Raw genomic sequence first — 12,994 nt, forward strand, 5'->3', positions numbered from 1 at the left:
TGGTTTTGCCTGTTTTTTTTTTTTTCTTTTTCTATACTTTTCCCCAAAACACATCTTTCTGCTCTTATGAGAGATTTTTCTCAATCTTTCAAACAGAACTTTGATCACTACTATCAAACAAACAATGAACAGCAAATATTTTCACTAGACTTACTAGATTGAGTGCTCCATATCTGAAAGAGCTCCATTTCTCTGAAAATAGGTGATTCCTCACTCATTTTAAAATGGTGATCAACTGAACAGCTTGCAGAGACTTAGAAGTTTGAATTCTGACTTACTGCTACTCTGATCTGCATGCAGATGTACAGCTGCAGATAAGAATGATCTGTAATTCATCTTGCAGTTCTAGTTTCAACAGAACATCCTATTTTCCAGTGTTTTCTTAGTTAAATGAAAACTATCTGAAGTATGGTTACTCACTGCAGGACAGAAGCTTTTGGGGGCTTAAAGAAGAAAAGGAAAACTCTAAAGTTGCTTAATAAATAGACGTTTCCTTGCCTTTCAAGTGCTTTTGGACAAGAGAAGATATCAGCCACCTTCCTTCCTCACTCACTGTCATGTTCACTGTGGTTGATGCTCCTCCCACTAGGTTTACAGTAGAAATGCGGTGATGTCTTTGCTCCATGACCTGGCCATTTATATGAACGGAGAAAATTTCTGGCTTAGAACTCATTCCTATCAAATGCCAGCTAATGTTGTCATACATACAAGCCTCTAAATCTGAAAGAGAAGTGAGAAAGGTGTTAAATCTTGCATGCAAATGACAATCTGACTTACAGCAAACTGGGGAAGAAAGAAAATAATCAGCAGCCTCTTTCTGAGAGCCAATTTCTCCTCACTTTTAAGAAATGAAAAGGACTGAAGTTGAAGAATGAAGGCTATGGGTAGTGAAATTAAGTACCCTTCTAGTATTTGCTTAATAAAAGCTCAATACCCTAAACAGCCTTCTGTATTTGCTCAATGGACTGGACAGAGATAAGAAGAAAGGAGAACAAGGGAGAATGCTAACAGAATAGTCCTATTATCACCATCTTGGTCTTCTCACTTAATTGTCTGATTTAATGGTAACTGATTTTCCACTTCCAGGAAGTTTTTCATCTGGGATATTCCATGTGCTGAAAAATCAGAAGTTCACCTAGTTACATCACTACTTCCCCCATTTCCCCAGTAAAAAAAAAAAAAGGGTTTTGTTTGTTTTTAAAGTTAATAATCTTGTTTTCCTTAACAGCAGTATGGCATAGCACTCGTCCAGAATTTAGGTGATTAAAAACATGTTCTAAAAAAAGCTGTACCCCGCTCATCTAGTCCTGTCCTCTTGCACAAAAACAAATAAACAAAAAAACAAACAACAAAGAGAGGCAACGTTCAATCTTCATTCATGTGTACGTCATGTCACATCAGCTTGTACAGTACCTGGTAACGTTCCATCAGCGTACCCATTAATTGTGTATTTAAGTGATGCTGATCTTTGCCAACTCTTGTTTTCATTGAACACACCAAACATTAGTATATATTCCTTGTCAAAAAGTTTCTGTGACCCATCCTCATTTAGGCTTCCTATGAAAAATAAATAAATAAAAGGTGTTAATTTCAAGCAGAAGTGAAGCAGTTTCCATACCAATGTAATGGCATGTGTATGTATTTAACTAACTTGCTTCTGTTATAATGTGCTGCCTGAATCTGCTTCCAAAAACAAAGATCTTAAGAATGATCATAAAGTGATTTTATTTCTGAAAATGCTTTTTGTTTTAGGTAACCATGGAATCAAAAAGTCTAATATCCAAGAAAAGAATATCCAGCAGCCTTCTCGACACAACTAGACTGACTTCTCTCTTCTGAGACTACAAGGCAAGGAGAAGGATGGCTGAGCCATCTGCAGTGTAAACATTGCCTTTTCAAATGCCCCATGAGGTCATCAGCTCCTTTAAAAAGCATAAAACTTCTGCATACAAAAGACTCACAAATACTTCAGAACTGGATCAGTTATAAGAAAGTTTCGAGTTGAGTTTGTCATACAGGTGAGATTTCTATCAAAAAGTAGAATTCATTTTGGGCATAAGTACCTACAACACAGAATTATGGTTCTTTCTACAGATTGTTCACATAAAAAAAAAAAAAAAAATCCATTTGCTGCTTTCAATAGATGTACATCATTTAAGACTAAAATAGATGTCATTTGGACTGCAGAAACTAAAAACTTTGGGAGCATGCAGATTTTTCTTAGAATGAGGCACCTGCCTTAAATGTCTTTCTTTAATGAGAGACTACTCTTCTATATTTATGAGAGACTACAAAATCCTGTTTTCTTGCAGAAAGGAGTCTTAGCTTAACAGCAGAATTTATCTGTTTCTTGTACAAAACTTAATCAGTCAGCACTTTAACTGAAAAGTCCCTTTTTATAACATTCCCATATTCATTACCTTTCCTGCAGATAAGCAGTGCTCCTATCAATCCAGAGTTAAAATCTGTTACCATGTTCTCATGAGAATAATACGCATAAGTAAGACAAGGAAGGTCAGCTTCTCTTGGACCAACTTCTTCTGTTATATCCCACACATATGTGTAGACCTGGCCTGGAAGCACAGCATCATCTTGTTTTTCTGCAGATGATGTTCTGTCATCATACAGAGAACCTTCAAAGAAAAGAAAGCAGGGTGACATGAAAACTGAGTACTTAAAGTATGAGCTAATTGAAGTTCCTACAACAATTCCAAAAGCTTGCTATCTTTCTTACGTATTTGATATTTCATAGGGATGACTGATAGCTCCACTTACATTGTGGGGAGTAGCATGTAGGAAAGTATCTATTTCACTATCCTGTTTATTACAGATTCAAGATTTTCTAAGTCTGCCACCTCTGTCAAAAGGTGTCTGTCTTCAAATTAACAGAGTTAAGATGGCATGAACCTTCAGCCTCTGCTCACTGATATTCAGTAGAAGTTGAAATACTGCTCTCTTTGCCAGCTTTCTAATCACTTCTCATAAAGCCACTATGCAGGCTAGCATTGGCTTGCTGCCTTAGAGCTTTTGTGCACTGCATATCTAAATAACAGTAATGTCTCATATCTAAGCCTACAATAACCAAAGAAATGCAATATGAAAAAGGGGAGACAGAAAATGAAAATTCTAGGTGCAAAACACACATTAATAGAACAATGAAACTGAATTACTTATCACACCTATGTGATATCCCAGGAGATGAAGGTAAAAATTTTGTACCCACACAGCAAATAAAGCCTTGAATAAATTTGGAAACAGCAAGTAAAAACTTTGGTTCAGCACCTAGGGCAAGGCAATCCAAGGAGCACAGGCAATCGCAGAGATTCACCCCATGATATAGCAGGAATTGATGTGTCAGTTTGGACACTATCAACAAGAAATCATAAACTGTATAAATGAGTTTACAGTTCCTGAAGAAGATTATTTTGCACTTGCAGGATAATATTCTCCGAAAACTGTGTGTTCATCCTAGCAGTTATGTGAGGGAACAAGAAAATGTCCCAAGTTTCATTTATTTCATGAACAGTTACCCACCTACTCAAATTCAAAGGTCACAAAATTGTCAGACCTTCCACGTAGTCTACAAAACCATTCATGGAGAACTTTCTCAATGTTTGTTTCTGCAATTCTAAGATCAGTGTTGTTCTGAAAAGCTTACAGTTTAGAATCCTTCTCTCTTCTCTCTTCCATTTCTTTCACCAAAATCTGCTCCAAAAAGTAAAGGCCAAAAAACCTCAAGACGCCCTTGCCCCAACACTTTCCTGGGCCACTCTCTTCCATGTTCAAATATCAACAGCTACAGCTCTTTGAGAAGAAGGGGCGCTTCATTCATGCCTTTGCTCCGTCCAGTTCAAATTTACAGTCATTTTCAGGTTTCTGGGGACAAAACCTGCATAAGTCCCCACTGTTGAAGATGCTTCTCTTTTTATGAATAAACATTCTGTAGCACAGTCTTGAGTCTAATTTTCCTTCATTCTGAAAGAGCTAGATTATTAATTAGCAACTTTGTCTTTCTACCTGCTTCAGGCAGTCTTCACAGCCTTAATGAACTTTATAAGGCCAGTCCACTATTGCACCTTTTTTACACTTCCATGTGAATTCCAGCTTTCTGCAGCCTGCTTGCCTATCCTTTAAATTGTCTTAACATCAAATTGTGTTTTATTTTTGATCGTTAGAGAGTTTTAAATGGCCAGACAGCATTAAGTTGAGTGATAAAAAAAAAAAGAAAAATGCTAGTTCTGCCCAATCATTGTTGTACCCTGGAAAAGCATTAGACTATATTTGTGTTATCCAAATGCATGTATTCAGGTTCTGCTAGGAAATACAGCTTCTCACCCCTTCACTCCCTTCACTTCCTCAGGTTCCTGAGGTGCAAACTGAACTAGCACAGTGGAGCTGGTCAGGAGAATGTGTTTCAGAAGACACTCATGTTCCTAGTATTACACTCACCAAACAAGAAAGAAGCTGAAAATAGGTGTGAAGTTTTAATCCACTATCAACAGATATCTGTGCTACACATAAACCCAAACGTTCAAAGAATCACCAAGGTTGGAAAAGATTTCCAAGATCATCTAGCCTAATTGTCCGCATATCACCAATACTTCCCCACTAAACCATCTCCCATAGTACCTCATCTAAACGCTTCTTGATCACCTCCAGGGATGTGACTGCACCATGCCCATGGGCAGCCCATTCCAGCACTTGAACACTGTTTTGGAGAAGAACTTCCTCGTAACATCCAACCTAAATCTCCCCTGGCGCAACTTGAGGCCATTCCCTCCAGTCCTGTCGCTAATTATGCAGGAAAAGAGGCCAACCTCCACCTTGCCATAACCTCCTTTCAAAGTAATTGCAGAGAGTGATAAGGTCAGCCCTGAGCCCCCTCTTCTACACACAAAACAATTCCAGTTCCCTCAGCCACTGCCCATAAGACCTGTGCTCCAGACTCCTCACCAGCTCCGCTGACCTTCTCTGGACACGCTCCAGGGCATCAACGTCTTTCTGGTAGCGAGAGGACCAAAACTGAACACAGTACTTGAGGTGCAGCCTCACCAGAGCTGAGTACAGGGGACAATAACCTCCCTGCTCCTGCTGGCTGCATTCTTTCTGATACAAGCCAGGATGCCATTGGCCTTTCTGGCCACCTGGGCACACTGTTGGTCCATGTTAACCAGCCTAGCATCAACCAACCTCCCCATGTCCATTTCTTGCACACAGTCTTCCAGTATTTCTGCCCCAAGCCTGTAGCATTGCCTGGGGTTGTTGTGGACAGCGTGCAGGACCTGGCACTTGTTGAACTTCATCCCATTGGCCTCAGCCCAGCTTTCCAGCATGTCCAGATTGCTCTGTAGGGCTTTCCTACCCCCAGGCAGATCGCCACTTCCTGCCAGCTTGGTGTTCCCTGCAAGTTTACTGAGGGTGTACTCAATGTCCTTGGTCAAGATCTTAAACAGGACAGGCCCAGCACATACCCTTGGGGAGCACAACTCATGACCAGTCACCAGCTGGATTTAATTCCATTCACCACCACTTGCTGGGCCTAGCCCTCCAGCCAGTTCTTTACCCAGCAGAGTGTACCTGTCCAAGCCACGGGCTGCCAGTTTCTCAGGAGAATAATGTGGGAGACAGCATCGAAGACTTTGCTGAAGTCTAGGTAGACTACATCAACAGCCTTTCCCTCGTTTACCAGGCAGGTCACTCAATCACAGAATGAGATCAGGTTAGTTAAGTAGGACCTGCCTTTCATGAACCCATGCTGGCTGGGCCTGATCCCCCAGCTGTCCTGCACATGCTGATCTGCTCCATAATCTTCCCTGGCACCAAGGTCAGGCTGACAGGCTTGTAGCTCCCCAGACCCTCTTTGCAATGCTTCTTGTAGATGAGAGTCACATTGGCAAGCCTCCAGTCCTCTGGGACCTCTCTGGATGACCGGGAGCACTGCCTCTGCCTGCTCTCTCAGCGCCCTTGCATGGATGCCATCTGGCCTATGCACAGTCTAGGTGGAGTAGCAGGTCTCTAACTGTTTCCTCTTGAATTCTGCTCCCCATCTGATTCTTCCAGGTCAGGGGGTAGAGTTCCTGAGGATAACTGGTCTGACTATTAAAGACAGATGTAAAGAAGGCATTGAGAACCCCTCAGCCTTTTCCTTATCCTCAGTGGTCACATTCACCACCACATACAGTGAAGGACAGAGATTCTCCTTAGCTCTTCTTTTACTATTAATATATTTGTAAAAAAAAATTTTGTTCTCTTTCACTACAGAGTGATTTCAAGCTGGGCTTCTGACTTTCTAATTTTCTCCCTTCGTATCCAAACAACTTCTTTGTACTCTCACAAAGCTGCCCATCCCTTCTTCCACTGGAGGTAGATTCTTTTTCTCTTGGAGAAAAAGTTTCCTGTTCATCCACAAAAGTCTTCTTCCGCTCCTGGCTCATCTTACAGCACAGGGAGACAGCTTGCTCCTACCTTTACCCTTCAGAACTGAATCTCCAGAGACCCTCCCTATCAGCATCCTGAATAGTTTAAAGTCTGCCCTCTGGAAGTCCAAGGTAGCAGTTTTGCCCCCCCCACTTTCTTGACATCACCAAGAACAGAGAACTGCCATTTCATGGTCACTCTGCTCAAGACAGCTCCTGTTCTCCATATCTCCCACCAGTCCTCTGTTTGTGAACAACAGATCTGGTGGGGCACCTCCTCTGGAAGGCTCTCTTACAAGCTGCATCAGGAAGTTATCTTCCACACACTCTGGAAACCACTCTAGAAACTGCTTCATTTGCACTGTATTCACAGCATACATCAGGGAAGTTGAAATCCCCTGTGAGAACAAGAACTGGTAATCATGCAACTTCTGCCAGCTGCTCATAGAACACCTTGTCTGTCTCTTCATCCTGGAAGATGAAGACCCCCACCAGGATGTCAGCATTGGTCGGTTCTCTCTCTAGTCTACAAGAAGAAAACATGGGGATTTTACAGCATTTACCTTCTGCCTTTTTGTTGTAAACTAAGCCTTGGGGATGAATACTTATGGGCTTGTCAGCCATATTCTTAAAGTGAACTATTAAAGTATCTCCCACTTCGGCACGCAGGGTTGGCCCAAGCAGTCCTGTCAAGATAAGGAGAGAAAAACTGTGAACAAAACAGTTTGCTTAATGAAAGGAAGAATTCTTTTTCCAGCAGAGAATAAGAGCTTGCTCAAAGTACAATTTGCACAAACTATAGACAGGAATGTAATACCACTGCAAAGATTTACCTGTAAAAAGGCTCATCAGGCAGAAAAACCTGCAGTTTACCGACAGTTATAAAACTGAGTGAGTAGCACTCTGGCTATTTTCCAGATATTGCATATTTATCAAATGGTTTCTGTTGGACGTTCGTTGGGAATTTCTAGGATTCATTCCTTCACATGCAATTTAGTTAGATATTTTTAGGGAGGCAGAAAAAGAGATTTCAAGGGCATTAAAATATTTCTTTTAAGTAGCACTCTCAGTGCATCTGTCAAAGAACAAAAAGTACCTAAAATGTATTCTAAAGTTCAAAATCACATGTTGAAAATTTTTTTACGCAAAGCCTGCAAATGGTTCTAGGAGGGCCTTAAACCTTTTCTCATATTGCAGAACCAACCAAAAAAAAAAACCTCGTTAGAAAAAGCCTGCTAAAGTAATCTTTCACCTGTTTGTCTGCTTTATTGTAAGCCACTTTGTGAATTTCTTTCTCTGTTAAATAAGAATTTTCAGAAAAAAGAGGAAAACACATTTGGAAAAAAATCAGATTTTTCAGGCTCACTTGGAACAACTTGGTATCACCAAAATGACATGTTTGCTTTGAAATTAGATTTAACATCTGAAGTTATTTTTTCCATTATTATGAAGAACAGACTATGTAATTACTCTGCATAAGTATCAAAATACAAGTATAACACTTATGTATAGCATCAATACAAGACTTTGCCTCCATCCGTCTAAAGCACCTTGAAATAGTAAAGGACATCAAAGGCAAGGAGTTATTTTTTCACACTTGACCTCATAATTCATTTCTTTCTTTCCATTCCTTCCTTGCCAGTGATCTATCAGAAACACATTTAGTCTCAGACCTTGAGCAAATTGTACATGAATTTATAGTGTCATATTATAGTGTCATATGTAGTGTCATATAGTGTCACAATACTGTGTGTTACTGGCTTTAAGACAAGCAGCAAACAAGCATCTTCTTTTCTATTTACCTGTAGACTTATCTGCTGGCTTTTCTTTTTTAAAATCCACTTCATATTCTCTGTAAGAAATTTTCTTAAACACAGGATCCAAATGTATCAATCTGAAACCACAAGAGTTACAAAAAAATTTAAAGAATAAAGATTCAAAAAAAATGTCATTACAGATTAACAGATACCTTGGAAAATGAATTCTGGAATTACATTTCATCACTTCCACATTTCGCTGAAGGCTGGCTACCATATTCCAACTCTTTGTACAGTCTTTCTTTCCCTGTTACTTCACTGTACCTATGATATTCTTGAGCTAAACTATTTCATACATATTAGACATACAATTACAATACCTAGCACAGTTTACCCCTTATTTTGCTTGTCATTTCTATAGTCCTGATTTTGTGATGAAGATGTCTTTATTTTCTTCACTATTTAAGACACAGGTGGAAGATGTTCTGACCATCTTTATCTGGAAAGCATCTGACACAACACTATGAGAAACCTGTATTTCTCTTTAAGGCTCATCACAATGATTCTATAATAGCATAAATAACAAACACCAGTAGCAGCTATGACAAAAATAAACAACTAAGACAACTACTTTTCAGGGAAACCTGGCAGTTCTTAGTCTTGTTACATAGATGACATGCACCCCAAGTAGACCACAAACTGTTTTCTCAGCAAATGCACAGGCAAGCAGGAGGAAACCAGCACAGAAGCCTTCTGGAATTAAAATAATGGTGAAACAAATGTTAAAGGGAAAATACTTTGTGCTTAGTTTAACATTTATGGTTGATTTCCTAGTACGTACAATGACTGAATCCAACAGTACTTCTACTTGCTATTTTTGTAATGCCCTCTCAGTTAAGCAAGGCACTTTTGATAGCAGGAAGTTTATGGGCTGCTCACACACACAGAGGCTGAGCAGAGGTAATCAAATGAGCTGGCTTCAATGACACTCAGGGTCCAGATGGGGGAGATCTATTCTTGAAGAGATTTTTGTAAATCCTTCTCTTACACTTTTGCAACAACAGTCAGGCAGAAGCAGTTCATGCTTCAAATCTTGGAAGTCACTGATAAAATTTAATTTCACTCTGAAGGAGAAGGGCATGATCCATGATCTTCACTGATGTGCTGCCCTAATGTGGCAATGTGCAATAGAACACGTACATAAGCCCAGCTTGAATTTAACCTAGCTGCTGGTGTGAAAAGGAATAAGAAACGCTTTTATAAATACATTAACAGTAAGAGGAGGACAAAGGAGAATATCCACTCTTTGCTGGATGAGGCTGGGAATGTGACCACTGAGGATAAGGAAAAGGCGGAGGTTCTGAATGCCTTCTTTACGTCTGTCTTTAAAAGTCAGACCAGTTATCCTCAGGATACCCCTCTCTCTGACCTGGTAATCTCGGCCGGGGAGCACACTAACCCCCCTGCGATTCTGAAAGAAACAGTCAGAGACCTACTGCTCCAGCTGGACTGTCACAAGTCGATGGGGCCAGATGAGATCCACCCAAGAGTGCTGAGGGAACTGGCGGAGGTGATAGCCGAGCCGCTTTCCATCATCTGTCAGCGCTCCTTGTTGACTGGTGAGGTCCCAGATGACTGGAGGCTTGCCAATGTGACTCCCATTTATAAGAAAGGTCGTAAGGAGGATCCGGGGAACTACAGGCCTGTCAGCCTGACCTCGGTGCCAGGGAAGGTTATGGAGCAGATCGTCTTGAGGGAGATCATGCGGCATGTGCAGGGTGACCGGGGGATCAGGCCTAGCCAGCATGGGTTCATGAAGGGCAGGTCCTGTTTGACCAACCTGATCTCCTTCTATGATCTAGTGACCCATCTGGTGGATGAAGGAAAGGCTGTTGATGTGGTCTACCTAGACTTCAGCAAAGCCTTTGACACTGTCTCCCACAGCATTCTCCTGCAGAAGCTGGCAGTCAGAGGCTTGGATGGGTACACTCTTGGCTGGGTAAGGAGCTGGCTGGAGGGCCGGGCGCAGAGAGTGGTGGTGAATGGAGTCAAATCCAGCTGGCGACCGGTCGTGAGTGGTGTTCCGCAGGGGTCGGTGCTGGGGCCTGTCCTCTTCAATATCTTTATAGATGACCTCGATGAGGGCATCGAGTGCACCCTCAGTAAATTCGCAGATGACACCAAATTGGCTGGAAGCGTGGATCTGCCTGGGGGTAGCGACGCCCTACAGAGGGATCTGGACAGGCTGGAGAGCTGGGCTGGAGCCAATGGGATGAGTTTCAACAAGGCCAAATGCCGGGTCCTGCACTTCGGCCACAACAACCCCAGGCGACGCTACAGGCTTGGGGCGGTGTGGCTGGAGGACTGCGTAGAGGAAATGGACCTGGGGGTATTGATTGATGCTCGGCTGAACATGAGCCGACAGTGTGCCCAGGTGGCCAAGAAGGCCAATGGCATCCTGGCTTGCATCAGAAACAGTGTTGCAAGCAGGAGCAGAGAGGTGATTGTTCCCCTATATTCAGCACTCGTCAGGCCGCACCTCGAGTACTGTGTCCAGTTTTGGGTCCCTCACTGCAAGAAAGATATTGAGGCCCTGGAATGTGTTCAAAGAAGGGCAACGAAGCTGGTGAGGGGTCTGGAACACAGGCCATATGAGGAGAGGCTGAAGGAGCTGGGAATGTTCAGCCTGGAGAAGAGGAGGCTCAGGGGAGACCTTATTGCTCTCTATAACTTCCTGAAGGGAGGTTGTAGTGAGCTGGGGGTCGGCCTCTTCTCTCGTGTCATTAGTGATAGGACCAGGGGGAATGGTTTCAAGCTACGCCAGGGGAAATTCAGGCTGGACATGAGGAAGTATTACTTTTCAGAAAGGGTGGTCAGGCACTGGAATGGACTGCCCAGGGAGGTGGTAGAATCACCGACCCTGGGGGTGTTCAAGGAAAGACTGGATGTTGCGTTGAGGGACATGGTTTAGTAGGAGCTATTGGGAATAGGTGAACGGTTGGACTGGATGATCTTTTAGGTCTTTTCCAACCTTAGTGATTCTATGATTCTATAAGACTACAGGGGTAGAGAAAGAAACTTACCAATGCCAACTGTACAGCTAAAAGAAACCAAGTAATTGGGTTACCAACACTTCACAAGTCTCAGAACATGCAATTTGGTCTAGTTACAAAACTTTCAGTAGCTGCACCTGCAATGCTTCACTCACAAAAAACACATTTTCACTCTAAGTATGTTATGTATTTTACTTATACACGGTAATCTATAAACCTCTATAAAGATAGAGGGACACTGATAAACTCAAAAGGTGGGCCCATATGAAATTAATGAAATTTAATAAAGCAAAGTGCAAGGTTTTGCACCTAGTTTGGGGTGATCCCAGATGTTTATACAGACTGGGAGAAGAACTTCTTGAGAGCAGCCATGCTGAGAAGGACTTATGGGTCCTGGTTGATGAAAAACTTACCACAAACCAACAGTGAGCCCTCATAGCCTGGAAGGCCAACGGTACCCTGGGCTGCATCAGAAGAGGGGTGGCCAGCAGGGTGAGGGAGGTGATTGTCTCTCTCTACTCTGCCCTTGTGAGGCCCCAGCTAGAGTGCTGTGTCCAGGTCTGGGGCCCCAAACACAGGAAAGATGCAGAGCTACTAGGGAAGGCTTAGAGGAGGGCAACAAAGATGATCAGAGGGATGGAGCACCCGTCCTATGAAGACAGGCTGAAGGAGCTGGGATTGTAGAGAAGGGAAGGCTCCAGGTAGACACCATTATGGCTTTCTAATATTTATATACTAGTCATTAGGGAGATTTTAAACAGGAGAGAAATCAACTTTTTACATGGGTAGATAATGATAGGACAAGGGGTAATGATTTTAAACTAAAGAGAGAAGATTTAGATTAGATGTCCAGGGGAAGTTTTTCATTGAGAAGATAGTGAGGTGCTGGAACAGGTTTGCCCAGAGAAGCTGTTGATGCCCCACTTCTGGAGGTGTTCAAGGCCAGACTGGATGAGGCCCCAGGCAAGCAGAGCTGCTGAGTGACAACCCTGCTTGCAGAGGGTGGCCTGGAACTATGAGATCTTTACAGTCCCTTCCAAACCAAGCCATTCTATGACTCTGTGCTGAAGAGAAGTTAAGTATCCTTAGTCTAAACATCTTGAAGCTCAATTAAAAAAAAAAAAAAAAAAAAAAAAAAAAAAAAAAATCAGCAGAATCCACTTTATTTTCAGCATCATCATTTACCTAGAACTCTAAGAAGCAAACAATCACATTCTTACTCTACATTTAAGCACTGAGTTTCTGCTGAAAGAGAATGTTACATACTCAAATGCCTTTGGGATTCAAGTCATTAGCCTTTCTGCAATAAATATTTTTCCAGAGGTTGTTTTTTTTTTTTTTTTGAGCTGATGTTCTACAGAGTTCATTAGATCCACTCAATATTGTGTTGCTCTACGTACTTATGTGATATTACTTCAATAAGCATTGTATATGGAAAAAGTCTTACAAAATTATAGACTGAAAACTTCAAACTGAGGTTTGAGGCATATCCTATGCACTGCATGAAAACAATTTATCCAAAATGTGATGTTTAATAAAATGGTAGGTAATCTGCATATTGATGCATTTAGTGCAGACAAGAATTAAGTTCTAAACACTAAATCCACACGTCCAGGTCAATAGTTGACATTTGGCTTAGTTTACCCGCACTTAAATTCCATTTTCTTCTATCTTGGCTGTTTGGTATTAAGGTGATAGCAGTTTTCTTACACTTCCAAGGGGAGTTTTAGAAACCATCGAAACTTTGTTTGAATTAATCTTGAAAAAC

General features: G+C 41.8%; 1 protein-coding gene across 1 annotated transcript in view; it reads right to left on the minus strand.

Annotated features, from left to right (window-relative positions):
* The window catches only part of F5 (coagulation factor V), a gene marked incomplete at both ends in the record, with an annotated part of 36,007 nt that overhangs the window by 21,901 nt on the left and 1,112 nt on the right, over positions 1 to 12,994 (minus strand). Inside the window, 5 exons of the mRNA XM_079542821.1 lie at positions 499 to 720; positions 1,414 to 1,557; positions 2,421 to 2,633; positions 6,980 to 7,102; positions 8,219 to 8,310. Of these exons, the coding sequence (XP_079398947.1) occupies positions 499 to 720; positions 1,414 to 1,557; positions 2,421 to 2,633; positions 6,980 to 7,102; positions 8,219 to 8,310 (794 nt within the window). The remainder of the gene's footprint in view (positions 1 to 498; positions 721 to 1,413; positions 1,558 to 2,420; positions 2,634 to 6,979; positions 7,103 to 8,218; positions 8,311 to 12,994) is intronic.

This window comes from Tetrao urogallus (assembly GCF_951394365.1).
Source record: "Tetrao urogallus genome assembly, chromosome: 1".
Taxonomy (NCBI): Eukaryota; Metazoa; Chordata; class Aves; order Galliformes; family Phasianidae; genus Tetrao; species Tetrao urogallus.